The sequence below is a fragment of the Ictalurus furcatus genome, chromosome 3 (assembly GCF_023375685.1).
Source record: "Ictalurus furcatus strain D&B chromosome 3, Billie_1.0, whole genome shotgun sequence".
In the NCBI taxonomy this organism is placed as follows: Eukaryota; Metazoa; Chordata; class Actinopteri; order Siluriformes; family Ictaluridae; genus Ictalurus; species Ictalurus furcatus.
This window is the reverse complement of record NC_071257.1, coordinates 23,252,523-23,275,775: the sequence shown is the minus strand read 5'-3', so window position 1 is coordinate 23,275,775 and position 23,253 is coordinate 23,252,523. Positions and strand designations below refer to the sequence as shown.

Sequence of the window (23,253 nt, the reverse complement as noted above, 5' to 3'; positions counted from 1 at the left end):
CTCTCCTCTTGTAAACACTGTTATTGCCTTTTCTGCATAGGCCTGAATTGTTTCATTTGGTTGCATATTGTTATATTTGATTGCATATTTTCATTTTTTTACTTATCCTATATTTTGGGTACAATTTTATTTATAATTTGCTTCTACGAGATGATGCACATTAAGGACCAGTCTAATTTGATGCAAAGATTTGTACATTAACAGGAATGTAGCACAACATGGAGGTGCAGTGGTCTGTTTATTTAAATGTGAAAGTGCAGTAAAAATGTTGTCCCTAAAATCAATGAATAATCATGATCTCAATATTGATAAAAATAATTCTGATTATCACTTTTGCCATAATCGTGCAGCCCTATAACTGGGTGAACACGTAACTGGGGCACAATGACTTAGTCATTAGTACGTTTGTCGGGGGTTTGATTCTCACCTTCGTCCTGCCTGCATGAAGTTTGCATGCTCTCCCCGTGCTTTGGTGGCCTCCTCAGGGTACCCAGGTTTCCTCCTCAAGTCCAAAGACATCCACTGTATGTGTCCCCTGTACCCGAGTCCCCTGGGACAGGCTCCTGGCTGGAAGGATGGTTACTCAACGGTTAAAGCTTTGGGTTGTGAATTCAAATCCCAGCTACCTTAGGTTTTTGAGCAACTCTCATCCTCCAACTGCTCGATTTTATTCTCTCGTTTTGGCTTAATATTTATCCAAATGAATATGCCATAAAATCCATCTGATGGCTACGTAGATTCTGCAGTATCCTAAAACATAAATGTACTAACAAAGCCTATATAACTAGGCATCTGTCACACTGATCATACACAGTTTGGATGTGAACGTGTTGGTAAGTCTAAAAAAATCCCTTAAATTTGATTTAGAATTTCGAACGTTAAGGTAAGAAGAATATTCGTTTCTGTAATATTTGGCAACCCTGCGTCAGCACTGTTCCAGTGGAGGAGTATAGAGAAGCGCTGCCGAGGTGAAACACTGAACTTGAGAGGAAAATGGCAGTGTTTTGTAGATCAGCCGCTTCAATTCTGAAACCAGTCAACTTATTGCCGTCTGCACTTGCAGCTGTTCGGCAATGCAGCTCAGGTAAAAATAATAATAAAAAAACCGAGCTGAATTGCACTTGCTCCTTGTTCAATGTCACACTGACCAGCCTGAGCGTCCTGCTGTACAGCAACTAGTGCGGGAGGTAGCTAAACATGCTAACAGCACGTAGCTTTGTGTCTATGTAACGTTAGTATACAACTTTATAATCGCAGTTCACCTCATTGTCAACGTATTGTTGGCGTTTCGCGTCTTTGCTTCTGTGTAGTGCAGAATTTTCTTACTATCGAGGATAGTTTATAACGGCTAAAGTTTGACGTGGGTTAGCTGGCTAATGTCACTCAGCTAACCAACCTTTTAGTATTGAGGCAAATGATATCTGACTAGCTTAGTCTTTAGTTAGCAAGTGGGGACCTGCTCTTGACAGGCACAAGGGAAGGATAAAGACCTAGTTGCTAATTTATTAGCGACACCTCCCAGTCTAATGAGCACACATTACAGTTGTTCTATGGAATCAGAGGCAGTGTGGCCAGCTCTTTGCATGGGAACGTAGGTAATGCATGCTCTAGAAGTCGCCAGGTGACGTCACATGTTTGCATATTCATCGCCATACTCATTTGCGTAGCAAAGTCAGTACGTTTACATGGACAACAATAATACAATATTAAGACGATTAAGACAATAGTCTGATTAAGAAACTACCGTGTAAACAGCAATTTTTAATTACCTTAATCCGTTTAAGGTCATACTCGAAGTAAACACAAATTGAATTGTGGAGTACTCCTGTTTTAGTCGCATTATTGACGTGTAAATATTTTAATCACACTATTAACATTGTGTGGGAGTTTTCACCGCATTTTGCGACAAGACACGACTACAAGGCAGTGCTCAACCGTTTTACGGCAAACAAGAGAGCACGGCTGCGTCCAAAACCGCATACTTACCTGCTATATAGTAGGTGAAATACATCTCGGCTACTATATAGTAGGTAAGTACACGGTTTGGGACGCAGACCACGGCTTCAAGCAGTCGTCTATTTGCAGGTACAGCATGACAAATAACTAACTGCACTTGAAGCGTACGTAAAAATTTAAAATAAAAACACCCAAAACTTTATACGGTATAGTCACTGACTACGTTTACATGGACAGCAGTCTAATTACTGACCTTATTCTGAATAAGATAATACTGTGATTAAGGCATTTACATGAGTTGCTTTTAAAATATTCCTTACATGTTCCCGTTTTACATGTTATAGAACATAGATAGATTAACGGCACACGTCATTACGTCACACTGTCCGACGTTCCCTCCAGAATTTCACGTATTAACATACAGGACATGGGAAATAAACATGAAGGAAATATTTTATGGATTAAATAACTCGCCTTTATTACTTGTAAATATACCCAATGTTTTAAAACAGTGGGACGAACCAGTGGTGATGAGTAATTGGGTATTAGGAAACCATGGTGATCAGTGATTGGTTGGTGGGACACAGTGGTGATCAATGATTGGTCGTTGGGAACAAAACTTGCATAAGCACAACTCAGTCAGGCTTTACACACTACAACCCCTGGCAAAAATTATGGAATCACCAGTCTTAGAGGGTTCTCACTTGACTTTTTTTTTACTTCATAGCAAATAAATAAATCACAGATATGACAAAACAATTTTTGTTTAATAGCTGAACATTCTGGCTTAATGAAACATACCTCAAACAAATTAAATTGTTTTAATGAATGGCATATTTTTTCCAGATAAAGTAGAGGAAAAAATTATGGAATCATCAACAAAAATGATTCCATAATCTCCTCCTCTGGCTTTTATGAAAGCCTGACGTCTTTGAGGCATGGACTTCACTAATGAAAAACAATATTATCCATAAAGTTAGTTCCACCTTTCTCAAATAGCGGTTGACAGATCAGCTTTGCAGGATGGAGCCTTGTCATGGACCAGGTTTTTTAATTTCTCCTATAAATTTTCAATCAGATTGAGAGCCGGACTGTATGCTGGCCGTGTCATTGAGTTTATATGCCGTTCCTGAAGAAAAACTTTAACACTCTTTGCTCTGTGGTAAGATGCATTATCATCCTGAAAAAGGACTTTATCACCAAAGCTATTTTCTATCGAGAGAATGAGAAAAGTGCTGGTTTTCATTTGGCTTTTCTAATAATCCCATTTCATTCAGCCGATTTCTTACAGCTGTGTCACAAACGTTGACTCCTGTTTCCGCCCATTTGTTTTGTTGTGCATATTTTCCAGGCATATTGCATTGAGTTTTCTGTCCTGACATTTGCTGTCTTCCTTGGTATACTTGTATGTGTTCCTTTTATAACCTTCCCATTTTGTGTATACCTGCACCAAATTTTAGACACAGCTGACTGGGAACAACCAACATCTTTTGCCCCACTCCATGTTGGATTTCCTTCTTAAGGAATTTTATAATCCTTTGTTTCATTTGACAGCTCTCTTGTTGGGGCCATGTTTCTTTTCAAAAAGTCCAAGGTTAAGGTCTGTAAACCCTCTCTTTTAAGTGCATACTAATTTGCATTTATAGACTTATTTGTCATTGACTTATTTGTCATTGAAATACAAATTACAAGGTGATTTCATAATTTTTACCTCTACTTAATCTGGGGAAAAAAACATGCCATTAATTAAAATAATTTCATTTAACTTGTTTGAGACATGTTTCACAAAGCCAGAATGTTAAGTTATTAAACAATTTTTTTTTTAATGTTGCTGTAATGTGTTAAAGCTGTAATGTGAGCTGGAGAGGCTTATTGGAGTGCAGAATAGTCGTAAACTTCTACTTCAAAAGTTGATAGATTTGTTGCTAGGCCTTTTTATTGCTTTTTAATTTTGCAAAATGCTATTCCAGGGGATTTCCAGGCTGTCAGTGATGTTTGATACAGTGGTGGAAATCACAACGCACTTTTTATCAAAGTTGTTATTATATTTTTTTATTGAGTTACTACCTGTTTGACTGGTCACTTGATATGAATGTGTTTAATCCAAACGCAATAACTCAAACATAATACAGGCCTATAAATAATGTCAGCCTTCACTTAATATGTTATATGAGTGGAAAGTTCAGGAATAGAAGGCTGTATGGTGCTAATAAATGGAACAAATATTACTGTAGTTTCTGTGCATCTTTTCCCTGTGTCTGCATGGGTTTCCTTTTGGTTCTCTAGTTTCCTTCTACATCCCAAAAACATACTGGTAGGTGGATTGGCTGCTCTACATTGCCGCTACATTGTGCTCCAGGGTGTATTCCTGCTTCATGTTTGGTGCTCCTGTGTTCGGTCCCGCAGCCACCACAACCAAGACCGGGATAAAGTGGTTACTGAATATGAAACGAATGAACAATATTTAAATAATGTTCATAAAATAAGTCTGTACTGAGGGGGTTTGTGAATTGTATATTACAGTTAAACGGGTCCCTGTTTATATCCTGGAACACTGGACTAGAAGATATGGTAGATGTGTCTAGCAAACTGACCACTGGATTTTGGATACAACATGTTCATTACAGCTTCCAGAGGCTATATTGATTTTTTTTTTTAACTAAATACAAAATGGAGTTTTGGAAGTTTGCGTCCATCTGTGAATATTTTTTGGTGCATTTTTACGCTGTCATGAAGTCTTTTATTTTAGTTTGCTGTACTTTGAGCATGATCTTATCCTTTTGTACATTTCCAATGTAAAAATCTGCCCCTTTTCTTAAATGAAAATTTTGAGAAGTATAGTTAGTAGGCCTGTCACTTTTGTGGTGTACAAGACACTCAACTATCAATTATGTTTTGGTAGAAAAAAGAGGACTCTTCAAGGAAGCAACTAATTAGTTTAAATAAATAAACATAAAGTCTCCAGGATGGAAGGCTTTCTCAGCACATTAATCAGAAATGAAATTAATCTGTCTTTTTTTTTTTTTTTTTTTCTTTTTTTTTTAAAGGTGGACAGTTCCAGTATATATTGGTTGACAAAAAAGGTGAAAAGAAAAATGTTGGTTTCATACAGTTAAACAGGCCCAAGGCCTTGAATGCTCTCTGCGATGGCCTAATGCTTGAAGTGGGTAAGGCCTTGGACACCTTTGAACAGGACACTGAGGTTGGTGCAATAGTCATCACAGGCAGTGAAAGAGCTTTTGCAGGTATGCAACATGAGATTTGATCTAATAGTATCAGAGTGTTTTTGTTGATTATAACAGTCATAGGCTGTCTAGATCGCAATCAAATGTTGTTTTTGTTTAGCGGGTGCTGACATCAAAGAGATGCAGAACAGAACTTTTCAGGAGTGCTTTGGTGGCAACTTTTTGGCACACTGGAACAAAGTATCAACGGTTAAAAAGCCAGTTATAGCTGCTGTAAATGGATTTGCTGTGAGTAAAGAAATATTTTCAACTGTATATTTCCTTTCATCTTGTAGAATATTTTTAGTAAAGCTAAAATCTTAACCATTGAACCAGTCATCTCCTTGTAGCTTGGAGGAGGTTGCGAGTTGGCCATGATGTGTGACATAATCTATGCTGGAGAAAAAGCACAGTTTGGACAGCCTGAAATCTTATTAGGAACCATTCCAGGTAAACCGAGTGAAGTATATCTTGGTCTACAAAACCTCAGTTGTGATGGTACAACCATGGTTGTGAATAAGTGATAGTGTAAATGGATTTTTTCTATTAATATGTTTGTATACAGGTGCTGGTGGTACTCAGAGGCTCACTCGGGCGGTGGGAAAGTCTTTGGCCATGGAGATGGTCCTTACAGGAGACCGGATCTCAGCACAGGAGGCCAAACAATCTGGTGTGTGCTTATTATATATTTATTGTTATTAAAGCATATAATGTATGTATAAAGCATAAAATGTAATGGTATAAAAATTTCATATCACGATTATCGTGACCAAAACTATCACGGTTATCAGTATTATCACGGTATTGTTAAAAATGTGCTGAAAATGTACAAAAAGTACTGATGCACACACTGAAATCATTTAAACAGGCTTTATATTTGAAAATCAACAAACAACAAATAAAATCAGCAGCATGAACATTATAACACTAACATTAAAGTTGGCACTATGTAGTCATGAGAGGTAAAAGTTTCCCCAGTGCAGGTTTTAATGAACACAACCCTAATTGTGCATATAAAAACAAGTAAAGCAAAGTGCATGTACAACTATACAACATAATAGTACAAAATAATACAACCATATGTAAACAAATCATGTAATATGTAATTGTTGACACTTTTTCTTCACGGAAGCTTGCGTTTATTACAAATGAGATAAGAAATTGTTTCAACCCAATTCAATATTTTGTGTCAAACTATTTATTTTTCCTCATACTTTTCTCGAACTATGTATTGAGCTAAAAGTTCACTTACCTGGCATTCATTATAAAGTGATGGATGGTTGTCACAAAGATGACTCACCAGATTTGACGTGTTGCTCCCTTTCGCAGTGACTTTCTTCTGGCAAGCTCTGTAGACAGGGTTCCAATCTTCTAATAAGTTTCCCTCAAAATCCAAAATATGGCCACACTTCAGAGTTGGTCCTTTTGGAAGATTGGAAAATCTCCCGAGCGCTTTCACTGCTTTCCGCCATGTTTTCACAGTCAAAAAACAACCATGCTGCGACTGCGTCAGACTCATGCTGGGTGTGTGTGGACAGCATTTACTGCGAGTTTTACAAATCTTGATAATCACACACAGTTTTAAGGATAATTAAATGTGACATTATAGGTGATACTAACCGTTGGGGAATTTTATCGTAGTTTATCATGAAATCAGTAACCGTTTCATCCCTAATAGCATATGCATATTGTTTGTAGTATGCTGTTGTTTTCAGCCTAAACATAATTGTAAGAGGCAAGCATTGTTTCTCCAAACTGAATAAGTAAGTAACCAATACATGTTGCATTTCAGTAATATCATGTTACCTCTGCAGGTCTTGTAAGCAAAGTGTTTCCTGTGGACCAGCTGGTATCTGAAGCAGTCCGATGTGGGGAGAAAATTGCAAGTAATTCTAAGCTGGTGTCAGCCATGGCAAAGGAAGCTGTCAATGCAGGTGAATGTGATATTTATTATTTTCCCTAATAATTCAAAAGTATGGTGTGATATCTTCCTTTATCAAACCTTGTTAGAAAAAGCATTCGATATACACTGGTTTGATCTTAACTTTTAAAATATTGCTATTGGTTCCCTTGCCTTTGTAGCTGATTGCATGTTGCCTTATCTAAGGCATCTGGCTTTTAGATGGATCATATTCTGTGTGTTCTTGGACATTCTTGACATTTTTATCTAAAATATATGGTTTACTTTCAGCTTTTGAACTGACCCTGAATGAAGGTACACGGTTTGAGAAGAGATTATTCCATGCTACCTTTGCTACAGTAAGTTGTAGGATAATACAAATTAAAGAGAATGCAAATTAAAGTTAAAACAAGTTGTAAGAGAAAATCTGATGATTGGACTTCTTGTTTCTTTAACAGGAGGACAGAAAAGAGGGCATGAGTGCATTTGTTGAGAAGAGGAAAGCTGATTTCCAGGACAAGTAAAGGATCAGATCAGTGCTGTTACTGAAAGACTGTGCTATAGGTATCAAACCTACAGAACATCTGTGGTTTGAAAGAAGCACCAGAAACTGAAATCAATAGTACAATACTCTGACATTTGCCTTTCTCTCCAGCAAAACATTTGATAATTTGAGCGAAGCTGTTTGGTTACTGTTATTGAATAAACTATCAGATGACATTACAGATCCTCAACAGGTCGCTGTTTGTACTGCATTTAAGGTTTAATAAATGTTTAGACAGAAATTTGAGGTGAAGAATAAATTTAAAAAATCTTGACAGGAAGAAACTGTTATTAGTCTGTACTAGAATAATAAAACGACACCAAGAGACTAAAACCCCCCAGTAAAATGGCTTGGGAATGTGGGTCAGGGTGTACTTACATTTTTTACACACTAGGTGGTGATGGCACTATACAGGTTTGTAGGGGTACAGCATTAAATGTTTCGCTTCAGAAGTCTGGTTGACGAAGACGGACTATACCACTGAAGTTTGGCAGATAGTACATATTAGGAAGAACATCAATTCCGAGCTTGTTCAGTCACCACATTTCATCCCCTTCTAAATATATTCTGAGTTTTAAGCTTTTGGGTTTAAGTCATTTCATGTGTGGTGTAGTTCAGGATCTGCGGGTTTCTCTTGTTACAATAGGGAATATTATTCTGAAAGCTGGTGTTATGTAGAAAAATTTAATAATAACGAGAACTCCATATAGTAGTACATAGATTTTTTTCACTGCTATTTTCCGGCATATAAACAGATAAAATTCTGCTTATAAACTGATAGGAATGGTTCAAAATGTCACAGCTCATGCGCAAAAAGCGTCCGTCAGTTTGTTTACTTATTATTACTTTTTTTTAAATAAAATATTTTTTACTTCTGGTCAATTTGACATTTAAAAAAATGTTCAATTGAAAACAAAACTGGAATAACTACTTAATTTAAGAACCAAACAATAATTGATCATATTGTAAATAATTCAACGCACATAGCCTACTAGTCGCAGACATTTCACGCTACGAATTTTGTACCTTCGTTTGCAATTATTCATGGAAGTTTCTTTCTTTCTTTCTTTTTTATAAATAGAATTAAATTTTTCATTCAGGCTTCACTATAAATGAATTCAAAGTCAATTACAAAGCTGCATCATTACCTACAGGAATCAGAGTACACACCATTTTTACGCGTGGGTATCTTTAGGTACTTGCATTTTTAATAGCGTTTTTGTTGAACTGTTTTCACATCCAACGTGTGGTGCACAAAGGAGCACGGCAAATTTAATTATGAAACGACCCTTTTATTTCCTCTAGCCTATATCAGACCGCTTTCTCACTCTTAGGATCTCAGGGTTTTCTTCACACGGTGACTTCTCATATACTCTCAAAAGTCCATAGCCTAATTGATTTTAATTTTCATTCAATATTCCCCTCGAGTCGACTTTCTTCTTTGCCCCTGGAACAAAACTTTTGAAAGAGAGAGAAAAAAATACTTTCTTCACATCGAAACGGCACAAAGGTCTCCAAAAAAGCGAGCAAAGCAGCAGTTGCGCTTTGAAGTCTGTCCCCTGCTAACGAAAGGTCAAAATAATAAATGTAGACCCAATTGAGGCGCTCTGCCCAGACAAAAGAGGCAAAACGTTACATTTTGGCAGAGGCAAACCCCTCATAGCGTGATAAACTCATTAAAAAAAGCAGAACCAAAGAGTTAGCAGCGTGGTGCCGCGCTTAAAGAAAAGAGCTTTCAAACTGATCAGACGCTCTTGGCTCCGGATGGTTTCTCCTCCTCACATCAGTCTCTCTCTTCACTTCGCCTCCGCACTGCCATCACACTGAAGGGAAAACCTCGGAACAAATGCGTTTGTTTTGTTGTTTAAATATCCCATATTCGTTCAGTGATTTGCGCTCTGTAAAAAAAAAAAAAGAAGAAGAAGAAGAAGAAAGATTTACAACGAGTTTTTCCTGACTTTTTCATTTTCGCTAAAAATCAGATTACAGAACAGGTTGTTTTTTTTTTAATTGCATAACTCCATGGATATTTAATATGGCCACGCTAGGGTTTCACATCAAAATATACAAATGCCAAATTAAGCTGAAATAAAACATGATTACTACGTGATTAAAATGATCATTTTTGGGAGTGAATTGCCTACTAAGGTATATGTGTATTAAGCTGGAGGAAATCTGACATGTATCCTGTAGCCTGCATGTATGCACAGAGGAACCATCTCATGCTTATAAACTGGTTAACATTTATAAGGAAATAGTCCACTTAATGCTATAAATAATTAAGTAACGGTACGTTCTACATTGCCTATTTATCCTGCCTATTGATTTAATAGGCTAATATTATTAACTAATCTTGATTATCATCTCAAATTATTGTATCATTCTTTAAAAGAGTAATGTAGGCTAAATAAGGCATTTTAGGCAGATGTGTGTAACCAACAGTTTTTTTTGAAACTGTCTATACTACTGGGGCTATGAAATAAACTATAAATACCTACATACTGTTAAAGTCAATATAAGCTGTATTATGCTGTATTGTGCTTTTTAGAGGTGTCCGACTCCAGTGTTCATAGATTTTTTTTTTCAAGTTTAACACATGGAGCCCTTGGTAATCAGTTATTTGGTAGAATTCAAAACTATGCAATTTAAAGGATTCTACACTACAGTACAGTCTACGTCCCAAACCGCACACTGCTCTTCTACGCCTAGTTTTTTTTTTTTTTTTTGGACGAAGCCACTTAGACAGCAGCGCAGCGCGTGCCTTGAACGCGCGCTCGTTCTCGGACCAATAGGATGACATTATATGATCACGTGGCATCTTCTTTCACTTTCCTGCAAGTCTGCTGTCACCTGCGGTGAAAATGGTTGTGCTGAAAGGAATACCGTCACTACTTACACCGGAATTGTTGTATGCCCTGGCCAAAATGGGGCATGGAGACGAACTGGGTAAGCGCCATATAACCGCAACTATTAGGTTACCTAAGTATAGAAATGCGGCAGCAGCGTGTTCAGGCTAATGTAGGCTGCACAGGCCAGTGCTTTCTCTCTTTTGCGACCTTTAAATGGGGTCGTGTTCACCGTGTTTGCTAGAATAAGTTATATGAACGGTCCCCTCTTCTGACACCTGCTCCCTCGGAAGTCGAAACATTTTAGTGAGTCGTGACGTAACGTCGACGTTTCTCAATATGGCGGAAGTTTGGCCAGCAGAAGTGCTAAGTGTAAGTCTAGTCATACAGAATCTTTCCTTCACAATTTCCCCCACACATCTAAGAGAACGTTGTTATAACAGGCTTCCATATTGCTTCCATTGTTATTATACCCATCACTTCTCAGAATAAAAGAGCTGCATGCTATTAGCTCTTAACTCTTGTTAGCTCGCCATTCACTTTAATAGGAACACCTGTACACCTGCATATTCATGCAGTTGTCTAATCAGCCAATCAAGTGGCAGCAGCACAATATGTGAGATCATGCAGATAGCCTACTGGTCAAGAGGGTCATTTAATGTTAATGATAATAATGATAGAGTCTTTATTGGTCAGCTATACATTACAGCATAGTGAAATTATTTTCTTCACATACCCCAGCATGTTAGGAAGTTGGGGTTCACATCCAACATCAGAATAGGGAAACGGTGTGATCTCTGTAACCATGGCATGGTTATTGGTGCCTGATGGGCTGGTCTGAGTATTTTAGAAACTGCTGATCTCTTGGGATTTTCACACCCAACAGGCGCAACAGATTTTACTCAGAATGATGCAAAAAACAAAAACATTCTGTGTGTCTGCAGGCTGAAACAGGTTGATGAGAGAGATCAGAGGAGAATGAGCAGACTGGACTGAGCTGACAGGAAGTCTATAGTAACTCAATTAAGCATTCTTTACAACAGTGGTGAGCAGAAAAGCAGCTCAGAATGCACATCAAAGCTTGAGGTGGATGGGCTACAACAGTAGAAGAACACATCAGGTTCAACTCCTTTCAGCCAAGAATGAGAATCTGAGGCTATCATGGGCTCACAGAAACTGGACAGTTGAAGACTGGAAAAAGACACCAGGTGATTAAAAAAAATATATTCATCTGCCCAGTTTCAATGAGACTGTGCCCACAATCGCCTCAGATTCCTGTTCTTAGCTGACCGGAGTGGAACCCAATGTGGTCTTCAGCTCTTGTAGCCCATTCACTTCAAGGTTTGATGTTTTGTGCATGCTGAAATGCTTTTCTGCTCACTATGGTTGAAAGGAGTCATTATATGAGTTACTATATCCTTCTTGGCAGTTCTAACCAATCTGGCCATTTTCCACCCACAGATCTGTCACTCAGTCAGTGTTTTTTAGTTTTTCTATTTTGTTTTTGTGTTGTTTTTTTCTTCTGAAATACTCAAACCAGCCCATCTGACAGCAAGAATCATGCCACAGTCACAGAGATCACACTTTTCCCCATTCTGATGTTTGATGTGAACTTTAACTGAAAATCTTGACTGCATAAATGAACAGGTGTATCTATTAAAGTGGACAGTGAATGTCCACATACACACACACACACATTCTTTTTTTTTTTTTTTTTACAAACTTTATTATAGATTTTTATTTTATGACTTCTACATTATTCCAGTCAGTACAAAAACATTTTAGATTTCCAAACATTAGTTTTCCAGCACAAAATTAAATGTTACAGAAAAATGTTTGTATGTCAGGAAAGAAACCAGCATATTAAGTGGTAAGAGACATTTTTCAGATAAAAAACATAATGAAGGCTGCTGGATTTTGTTGCAAAAATAAGAAGCAAGTGCCACAGTCAAAGTCTCCAGAAGAACCGTGTTTGGTTCAGGAAGATGCTCAATAAAAGTTACAGCTCATTTCATTATAAACCTGCACTAATTCTACCTGAGACTACTATTTTTCTTTCTTTTTTTTTTTTTTTTAAAGCAAAGGGTCATCACACCAAATATTGCCTTTGTTTCATTTATTACTCTTTACAGCTCTTTATAGTGTTTTTTTTAAATAGAGAAATATTTAATTTCATTATTTCTGAAGGAATCTTTGCTCTACAGCAAGTACACCCCATGGAAATTATTAGCTTTTTTGCCATATTTGGACAAGCAAACATTTGATAATTTTTGAAACAGTGCCTATTAATAAAGTTGATACACTCTATCAAATTACACATAACATTGACATTTTGTAGTAATTTTACAATTAAAATGAACAGAAACACAGATCAGTCATATGGAAAAAGTAAGTGCACCCCTACATGTAGCACACCTTCAAATCCATAAAATTGGAATCAGTAGACCCACTTACCTTGTTGGTTCACCTTGCAGGTGTGTAATTTGACAATTGTTATTTTTTTTATATGCACAATTTGTGTTAATTATCCTCTAATAAATTTTGTCACTGAGATGTTTGAAAGTTCCAGCAACACTGGTGCACCTGATACACTCATACCACTCATATCACTAACATGCAACTGCTGTGCTGAAATTGATTGATCCACTGCTCAAATAGCACCTGGCCAGTGGTGGTCCCTTAGTTTATCAGCCCCTCTAAATATATATATATATATATATATATATATATATATATATATATATATATATATATATATATATATATATATATATATTTAGAGGGGCTGATAAACTGCACGTGGCAATAGTGAGCAACTTGCACACCTAAAATGACTAATGAAAGTAGATTCAAGGCAGATGTACTTAAACATTTGTATTTACTGTTTGATTTGAGACATTACTATGTAACAAACATCTACATACTCAACTTAACCCATCATAACAGTATATGGTTTACAATGTCCCAGGATTGGGAAATGTAGAGAATTCTTTTTTCCCCTCTTTGTAGTTCTTGCAGATGCAAATTTTCCTGTCTCCTCTGTTTGTAAAAGTGGTCCCATGGAGATACGAGCTGATGGTAAGTATTCCTTCATGTTTTAAACAATAAAACATCATATTTACGTACATCTGCAGACAAGTCAAGTATTGGCTATGTTTTATCTTTTTAGGTCTGCGTATTCCAGAGCTATTGGAAGCAATATTGAAGCTCTTTCCTCTTGATTCCTATGTTGAATGTCCGGTGGGTAATGCGGTTTTATGTTGAATCCTTTTATACTGAAATTTAAATATTATTTTATATGGCAAACATATTTTTTATATCATCTCAGAACCCACATAATAGGTTAATCTGTATTCATCAAAATATTTTCATTCTATAAATAAAACTTTTTTAAAGCTAAATGAGGACTCATTGAGTAAATTCTTTTCTTTCAGGCAGCTGTAATGGATCTAGTAGAAAGTGACAGGCAGCGGGGTCTTGTAGTGCCAGTGTGGCCCTGCTACTCTGATCTTCTGAAACAAGCGGGATCAGATGTGGGTTGCTGTGATCTTCACTGTCTAGGACAGGATTCTCAGAAATTGTTAACAATCATATCTTACTAAGGATCAGTTAAATAATTTCCTTTACATTATTACAAAATTCTTGCTATTCATTACTTGAGAAGTGGACTGTGTTAATTTAGACAATGCAGTAATTCAGTTGGGGTGGCACAGCAGGTAGCGTTGCCACCTCACTGTCCTGAGATTGGATTACTGTCTGTGTAGAGTTTCACATGTTCTCCTCTTGGGCATGTGGGTTTTCTCTGGGTTCTCTGGTTTCTTGGGATCTCTGGTTTCTTCCCACATCACAAAAACATGCTGGTAGGTGGATTGTATACACTAAATTGTCCCTAGGTGTGTAAATGTGTGTGCATGGTGCCCTGAACAGGATAATATGGTTATGATTTAATATGATTAATGAATGAATAAATAATAGTTCACATATTAGATACAACATGGGTATAATAGTTTATGCTTGAATAATTATACAGAATTTATAGTTATTCTGAAAGTTGTATTTTATTTGTTTTTTTTTCCAGGGGAATTTTGATGCAATTGAAAGGTTTGCATTCTATGAGCGTGCTAAGAAGGCGTTTGCTGTTGTAGCAACAGGGTACAGTATAATTCTGAGCTGCCATGAATCTACAGGGTCATGTTTAATTCTACCTCGGTATAATAAATCTTTCTTATCTTTTCAACAGGGAGACTGCTCTGTATGGAAACATCATTATCAAGAAAGGAGTCATTCATCCTGAAGAGCTATGCTAAAGAATGCTGGAATATTCTTGAGCTTTTTTTAAAAACACTTCAACAAGTTGGAATTGGAGAACGGCCTAGGTATGCTAATTTACTTATTTTGTGATATATTCATTACTCTGTAGGAAATCTGCAGACTTTAAGGGCCTTCACACTGAGCATGATTAAGCGACATGAATGTTTGACGGGACGACGCTCTTGAAATGAAACAATAGAGCTGTATGGTGCTGTTCACACTGGGCGCAATCATTCGCGGTGCGACAAAGCGATACTTTTTTTATGTCCAGTGTGTGGATTTTTCTCTGTTGCTCCACGAAAAAACGGGCCGTCCAATTAGATTTGAGCTTTAGATCACGTGCATGGACACGCTGCTGTTGCACAAAAGGGTGAGATAGGTGGCGCTATAGCACAGACAGCTGTTTTGAAAACCAGTGTAAACAAAGAGGACGAGTATTCCAGAAGAGAGAAGAGAATGGATATTGCGTTCTTGCCAAGTTTCCATCCACTTTTTGCGCATTTCTGTTATCAACAAAGTGAATGTGTGTAAAAAAAAGTTTGTGATATTTGCTGTTTCCCACCTGTTTCCATCCAATTGGCCTTTTACCAATAAAATGGTGTGCATCAGTTACTTATGTATTAAAAAGTGCCATTTTCTCAATGTTACAGTTGGACTTTTTGTAGCAGAAAACAATACTCAGTATGTCATTTGTTATTTGTCTTTATATCCTTGTTGAAACATGTCAGTAATAAATATAATGGGATAGTAAGAACTGAACTGTCATGTCATTTATCAAAGTTTCACCATGATAAAAAAGTGGGCTGGTCTTGGGCATTAAACTCGGGTTTTGTCCCACTACTGTGTTATTGCATTATATTTCATATTAATATTATTCATACTAAAGCAGCTTGATGGTGCTGTTCAAAAAACCTACTTCTTAACAGTTTGTGTTGTATTGTGGTGTGGTGCTATGTGCCAACATTTACGCGATTCTTCTTCTTGGTGGTCAAAGACGATAGGCCGATCAGCCACCTAGTGTTCAGACGTAAAATGCATTCTCGGTCAGCGCCACCTATCGTGAATTGGCTGAAGGCAAACAATCGTTTTGCGTTTGGTGTGAAAGCGCCGTTTGTCTACAATTCGCTTCGCTTTATCGTGTCGCGCTCAGTGTGAAAGGGCCTTTACAGCTTGTAAGTTGGAATAAATGTTATGTCTTCGGCTTTGCTTTTGAGACATTGCAGAAACCACTGGCATGGTTCTAAAGGTATCTGCTGAATTGACAAAGACACAAAGCCTTAGTTTGCCAAACTAAGAGCCAGCGTTATTCAGACAGTTTGCCTTTTCCTTGTGATTTTTTGCAGAATTTCAAACCATCAGAAAAAACACCTACAATTAATGTTCCTTTTCTATATTTTATAAATAAATTTGAAATAAACCACATTAGTGTGCTTATAATAAGTTTACATTTATTAATTTGGCTGGTATTCCTATACAGAGCAATGCAGAATTGAGACAATCCAAGCAGCCTACAGCTGAGCAGTTGAGGTTTATGGGCCTTACGCAAGGTCCCACTGATGGATCTGGCAGTCCTGCCACTGAAACTCGCAATCTTCTGTACACTATCAGAGCTTTATCTGCTATGTGCAGATGGTCAGAATGAGATTTACATGGCTTTTTATTTTCATCAAGCTATTACAAATTTAATAAATTCATGCAATTTAACACATTCTGGAAATGATTTCATGATTTTAAGTGCATTATTCTTGTTTAGCTATGGAAGAGGTGATCACGGTCCTCTTCAGGCACCATATAAACCTTCTTGGGAAGATTTTCCATAATTGGAACCTGGAACACTTGGCCTGTAAAATCTCCATGATACAGGCCATCTTTGTCGTCCTCTGGGGTCATATACACACTTGTTTCACGTAGTTCCTTTATTTCAGCCTTGTCGGGCACTGGTATCTCAGGCTGGACCACTCTCTCTTTGAGGTCAGCATGATTCACTAGTCCCTGTATGTTATGGTAAACGTCATCGAGGTCCTTCTCAGCTTCTTGATAGAGCCGGCCTTGACCATAGTACTGAGGTTCAAGGTAGGCTTCATCCTGCTTGTTTCCAGCTGAGTGCTGAACGTCAGATGGAAGGTAGAGCTTGTCTTTGTCTTCTTCAGGCTTATTGTATTTCTGCTGGTGAAACTGCTTCATAGCTTTCCATATGGCCATGTGAGGATCAATGTCGATCTCTGTCAGATCCTGTTCCTCTACAGGTTCAACTTCCTTAAGTCCCAGCATGATCTTCTCATTAAAATCATGAGACCTGGTGTGGTAAAAAGAAGTCAGACTGATGGTATAGTGCTTCATCAAAGTCTAATGTCTAAAGTTTATTCTATATTTATTCTGTTATTTTAAGATGATGAGCAGAGGGAAAACACACATAACCTTGTATCTTGAACTGCTGTATGCTTTTCATCTCCCTGTATGAGAAGCAAATCATAGCAATGAATAATATTTCAGGGTAATAACAAGCTTAATACTGTTTGGGGGCTTGTTTTAACCACACTGAAAAAGTGTACAGATTTATGGTCCCGATTTTACTCATCAAACGAGGTCAGAGTGCAGAATTATCAATCTATTCTCTGATCCAGACCATTTCACTAAAACCAATCATTTTTTTGCATTAAATTTAGATATATTTCCAATATATTTTAAGAATAATATGTTTTAGATAAAAGCAAAGCTGTTTGATGATTGTTCAAATAATATAGCTTAGTTTTAGAACCAGTGGTTTACTCACACAGATGTAATCAATTATTTAGATGTAGGTCTTTAAAATTTGGCTGTAACATTGCGTTCTGTGGTTGCATACAGAACATCTTAATTATTTTGAAAGCTCAAGCTGAGGCTACCATGTAACTTCCTTGATATACCTTACTGGTGCTTGAAATGTGCAAACGAAAGAAAAAATCCATGCGATTGAAAGATATATCCATGCCTTGGAATATACTGCTTGTATAAAAGTTACATTCAATAAGATATAGTTTGTATTGGATAAAAAGTTTTGTATATGTTTCTATGTACAATACTAAATACTTAAGTGAAAATTTCGAAAGCAAAAAAAATACTGTAAATATACATACCCATGATTTATATGGGTTTGCTGTGGTGCTGTACAGCAGCACTGACAAGCAGAGCAGAACAGAGCACCTTCAATATGGGAAAAAGGGTGAGATTATTGGAATTGTTTTTTCTTTATACACAATAGGGCATAATTGCTATGATGTAAAAGAAAAGAGTTTATATGCACTTACCTGAACATTGTTGCTCCTGATGTCTTAATAGCACAATGAGAAAAGAAATAGGCTGCCAAATGACCATGGTGCATATCAGAATTGTCATAAAAAGAGTAAAGGTCATTAGTTAAGTAAGCATTTATAAGGACTTTGATCCTTAGAAGTACACAGTTGTATTATTAAATTTCCTTTTTCTTTTATACCTTACTATACAAAACACACACACACACACACACACACACACACCAAAAGTTCCTTTAAGTAAAGTTACTTTACTTGCATGTGTATGAGCAAAACAGTCAATGCAAAAATGTATTAAATGGACAATATCAGAAAGAGAAAAAAAACATCTGCGAAGTCCTATTTAAATGTCTTACATAATTTATGACCATTTAACTTGAACAGAAAACAATGTGAACATATTTAGGCAAACAAAAAGTTGGTAGCTGTAACATGACACTATGAATGCTTCCATATAAATGGTCAGATTTTTCCCATTACAAGAATTTATCATGACAATGTTTAATTGATCTTTTCTAAATGTAAACTTACATAAAGATAAGACCATAATGTGGCGGTATTATGTGATATACCAACATATGTGTCTGAAATCACTGTGTACTTACTATACAGATTATTCTATATAAAGCAGTAGGAAAGGAGACACTATACTGAATTCACACTGCCAACTCATAATGTATGTTACGTACAGGCACTTTCACTTTATTTCTCTATTTAGGTAGTTAGGACATATAAAATGGATTATTTCAATCACATATTTAACTGAATGTCATTTAGACAAAGTCAGTCTTCTCATAGTAGAAGAGACTAGAGAGACTAAGGGCACCCACACAATCCACACCCACCTCCCACAGAGCTGTGTGGGGGAGATTGAAGACAGACAAGTGTGTTGTGATCTCAGTGCCAAGTACTTGCCCTCATTAACCCAAGCAGCCTCAGTAACAGGACAATGTTTACTCAGTATGCTGGTTAGACATAAGAGGACTGAGTCTGACTCACCCTCACCTGCCAGGCCTTGTTTACAGGCTAAACGGAAGAACTCTTCAGGGCATTAACTAACCGAGTTTCACATCAGAAATGACTCTCTGGAAGCAGTAAAACTAAGTATGATAAAAGAGTACAATAACAGGTTTCCATTTATAATAGGGAGCTCATTAAAGATATAAGTTATAAATGCTAACAAATGCTTACTTGTCCTTTTTGCAAATGTTCATCTTGTTGGGGATGTTTACGCATGTCCCATTTGAAATAGATTCTAATATAAAGAAGCCATTTAACTAATAACTCTATTTTCATAGGGGTTATATCAGTCCGATTAGCCACCTGGGCACTAAATCCAGTCCGCTACCACAGGCTCTGGGGCATCTCTCCATACCAGGCTTTTTATTGTATCTTACTAACATGCAACTTGCATGTGCTTGTAATTAGAATGATTGTAATTTTAATGTAGCCATTTTAATGAAGCTCCATATGTGCCCTTGATGTTTACTTTTACTGAACAGCAGCCATTAGTACATTGGATTGTATAGTATGATGTTGTCAAAGCTTGTTATTTTCTTAAAACTGTTCTTTAATCTGTTTATTCTAGTGGGGGGAAAACAGCTGAAACAGACTGAACATTTATAAGCAGTCCTCTCAAACACCTAAAAATTCTAAATATAATTATTATTATATTTTTATAAATATGTACATAATCATACATCTATCAATATTTTTTTTTTTACTAAATAACAAGGCTTATGTAAAAATATATGAAATTAAAAAAAAACAAACAAACATTTCTTAAAAAAGTCCAGTGATTTTAATACTGTTCCTTCAGGAAGTCTTAAGTTTAACTTTCAATTGTTTTCATTTAAAATAGCTAGTCTAAAATGAATTTTTTGAGTACACAGTGGGAAAATGTATAGTTTATTTTTCTCTGATACTGTTAACATTTTTTGTGCTTTTGTGACAACTGTGACTGTAAAATTTTTGTAATCTCATATAAAACAAAGTAATTATTGTATTTATTATAGAAAAATGTAAGTAATAAATACACATTAAAATACCAATAGTCTCATTGGCATCTGTTTAAACCTTAATAAGGTAAACATCTCATTTTAAGCTCTGATATTTCTTACAGTAATACAATCCTGGTATTTCTCTCTCTATTTGAGTTTTGTCTTCTTATGCAAAAGTAAGAAAAGAAACAGGAGGGATGCTTTTCCCCCTCTGCCCAGGTTGATCTCTGGTTGTTTCAGACACCTCGGGTTTTCACTAGGTGAGCTATAGATCTTTGAGCACCCCACACAAAGTGTACCCACACCCGGCTGGGCTGCTTTTAATTATTACAGCCCTGGCGTAACTCTCCTCGCCATCAGCCACGCAGTTGCTGAGTGACGGATTGTGGGAACAAATGGCCCACGGCATGGAACTAAATAAAGTGCTACAAAGTATTTATTGGTGCCAGTAATACAGACCTCATGCTTGATCGAGCACTTCTGCTTCCCTTTGCCTGCTGCCAACGACCATCAGTAGAGGGGGTTTACTTAGGGTGTTTTACTGAGTGCATGAGTGGAGAGAATTTAAGCAAAATAATACATTAATTGATTTCAGGCAGTATATTACAAATGTCTCTAATTAAGAGAAGTGGGTGTTTAAGGAACCCTGGAATTCTATTGGTTATAAGTTTTAATGTTCATCTGTAATCTAACATGCATCAATTTCATTTAATACATTTAATTCCCAGACATGTCTGCTCTATATAACACGTCTGGTGTATTTTTCTTCAGCTTTAGCATTTTATTTCTTTATTACAGTATATTATTATAATTTGTTTATGTAAAAAAGCTTTACTGATTCCCTATGTGGAAGATCAAGGTAACTTTTTTCACTGTAAACTATATACTGTAGAATGAGAGCAAATGGGCAATATCAAATAAATGGATACCCACAATGGATACTCCACAAACAGTGGAGGATGTGGTAAGGATTACTAAAACGAAACTTTAATTAAAAAATTTTATTTTAAAATCTTCATATACTTTTAGTCTCTTTCTGTTTTAAAACTAAACACTCAAACCCTTTATTTACCAGTATGGCCAGATTATTAGATCCAGTCACAATTTGATTTGCAAAGCTTGTTGGCAACCACCATCATATCCAAAAATACCAACACAAATGTTAGCGTCACATACAGTATTGATTACTAACCTTAATTAAATATTATGATTTGCCCGTGGCTTATATATTTCCTTTTTTTTCATAACAGGTGGGGGTCAGTTTTATTTGATCAGATTTACTCATAAAATGCAACCCTGACTGTATTTTCCTTGGCCTGGCTCCAATCTCCTACTGTGTATGTTCTCTTTTGAGCCTCTCCAGGAATGTTCCAGAGGTACACGGTACTCAGACTTCATGGCTCACAGCGAAAGACGAGCTTTGTGTGAACGCTTGCCTGAGGACACTGATGCTGCAGGGCTACATGGCAAACAAACTTGACCAGCTCATAGTCATAATATATACTGTAGTACATTATAATGCTACACTGTGTTTATTAGACAGCAGATCTCTCACTGCTTGTACAGAACAAACTGCTGATGTTTCATGCTGGCCTGTAAACTGCCATTATTTTGTTAAACTAAACTGTGAACGTTGGAGTTTTTGAAATAATGTTGAAACTTTTTTTTAAGTATTTATTTTTATATTTGCGTAGCTGTATAAAGCTGTGGTTTTATGTCTATATTAAAATTAACTACATAGTTTCATGAGCCATCCATGCTGTTTTGAGACACTTTTGAAATTTAAAAGACCTGGAGAACACTGAATTGCTCAAACTTATGGGCTCTTGTGTTTCACAGTCAGCGCAGGCCTGATTTTAAGCATGGTTGGCACTAAATTTATGGGAGAACATTTTTAATTTCCACTGAATCATGCAAAATGAGCACAGTAAAAAAAAAAAAAAAAAAAAAAAAAAAAGAAAGAACTTGATTTGTTTATTTTCCCACCCCACCATTGCAGCCTGACCTTATTTGTTTTAGTTGGTCACAGAGCAGTCTGTGGCATTGGAAACAGACAAGTATGCTACCTATGTCTACATTCCTTCATAGATCAAACCCCTGGAAAAATTGCAGGCCTGTCTTTAGAGTCATGCATATCACCCAATCACTGTTTCTGCTCCTGCTTGGCACCTCACCAATTAATTTAGATGACAATCTTGACACATTGCTTAAAAATCTGCAAAACCACAGTTTGTGTAGAGTTGACCTAGCTAAATATACAAAGTCTACATTAACAGTTAAGTGGCAGTAAATGAAATTAACCAGTACGTGCTTTCTTGTCTTAAGAAGGATTCTGTTTAATTATTCATATGTCATAACTAAAACCTTGCATTTTCAGGCTGACAAATGTATGTGGGTTTGATTTTTTTTTTTTTTTACAAGTTGACTGGTATCCAGCTGAGTATATTTGTAAAATAAGCAATACTGTGTAAATGGTGATAGCTCACCAGGATACTGCCAGTTCCTCAGTTTAATGTTTAGACATTATTTGACATTCAGAATTGTTCATTGTTTTACTTTACCATGTTCTGCAGACTGTAAACTAATTGTTTTGCGCACCGTTAAACTGTTGTCAAAAGTGTTGACAGTTATGCTATGAAAAAGTGTATCATTTAAAACTCCCGGATCTCTCATCTCCATGAAGAAGAACATGTGCTTTTTTTTTTACATACAGCATAAGCATACTGAACATTTTCATCTCAAAATTTACAAAGACATTTGCAGCAACTGAGATATTGCTGCTAATGGTGCGTTTCATCAAGTCAGACTATTCAATATGTTCAGCCATAAGTCAATAATGTCAACATCTCAGACAAATCGCTTGGGCTAGCAGCACATAGCTGTGTGTGAAAACAACTGTTTGAACTTTTCCCAGAAGCTCAGCGACTGCAAATGAGAACCAGTGGCAGACACGTACACCACTAACTTCCTCCGCTGAACTAAGGATGGCTCCATGTCGTCTGCATCTACTGTATCTACATTGGATCCCATATTGGATCCATGTGTGTCGGCTTTGAGCCATTCCTCCAGAGGAGGCTGCACTTCCCATACATGCTGCCCCCCAGAGGACATAAGCTTCATGGAATGTTAAAAATGAAGGAAAAATTCACAATACATACGTTTTACTCACACAGTGAGTTTTC

At 36.7% G+C, this 23,253-nt stretch overlaps 3 protein-coding genes across 4 annotated transcripts; 2 read left to right on the top strand and 1 right to left on the bottom strand.

The window, feature by feature from the left end:
* Window positions 1-931: 931 nt before the first annotated feature.
* echs1 (enoyl CoA hydratase, short chain, 1, mitochondrial) lies at window positions 932-7,803 on the top strand. The gene is made up of 8 exons (XM_053621584.1): window positions 932-1,084; window positions 5,004-5,201; window positions 5,302-5,429; window positions 5,531-5,630; window positions 5,746-5,850; window positions 6,995-7,114; window positions 7,372-7,439; window positions 7,539-7,803. The coding sequence occupies exons 1-8, from the start codon at window positions 994-996 to the stop codon at window positions 7,602-7,604; spliced, it is 876 nt and encodes a 291-aa protein (XP_053477559.1). The 5' UTR covers window positions 932-993; the 3' UTR covers window positions 7,605-7,803.
* A 2,268-nt stretch (window positions 7,804-10,071) lies between these two features.
* On the top strand, window positions 10,072-16,391 carry fuom (fucose mutarotase). 2 transcript variants are annotated; one of them, XR_008385601.1, is made up of 7 exons: window positions 10,072-10,570; window positions 13,480-13,548; window positions 13,640-13,710; window positions 13,905-14,003; window positions 14,549-14,622; window positions 14,711-14,846; window positions 16,259-16,391. XR_008385601.1 is itself a non-coding variant. In XM_053621581.1 (6 exons), exons 1-6 carry the CDS (start codon window positions 10,486-10,488, stop codon window positions 14,775-14,777), a joined length of 465 nt encoding a protein of 154 aa, XP_053477556.1. In that variant the 5' UTR covers window positions 10,072-10,485; the 3' UTR covers window positions 14,778-16,371. The 2 variants fall into 2 exon arrangements, 1 of the variants encoding a protein (XP_053477556.1); XM_053621581.1 differs by having other exon boundaries at window positions 14,711-16,371.
* Window positions 16,213-19,443, bottom strand: si:ch211-217g15.3 (uncharacterized protein LOC368914 homolog). Its single transcript, XM_053621580.1, has 4 exons — window positions 18,069-19,443; window positions 17,898-17,964; window positions 17,200-17,234; window positions 16,213-17,077 (listed from the first exon to the last, which is right to left on the bottom strand). Exons 1-4 carry the CDS (start codon window positions 18,140-18,142, stop codon window positions 16,531-16,533), a joined length of 723 nt encoding a protein of 240 aa, XP_053477555.1. The 5' UTR covers window positions 18,143-19,443; the 3' UTR covers window positions 16,213-16,530.
* Between the last annotated feature and the right edge of the window lie 3,810 nt (window positions 19,444-23,253).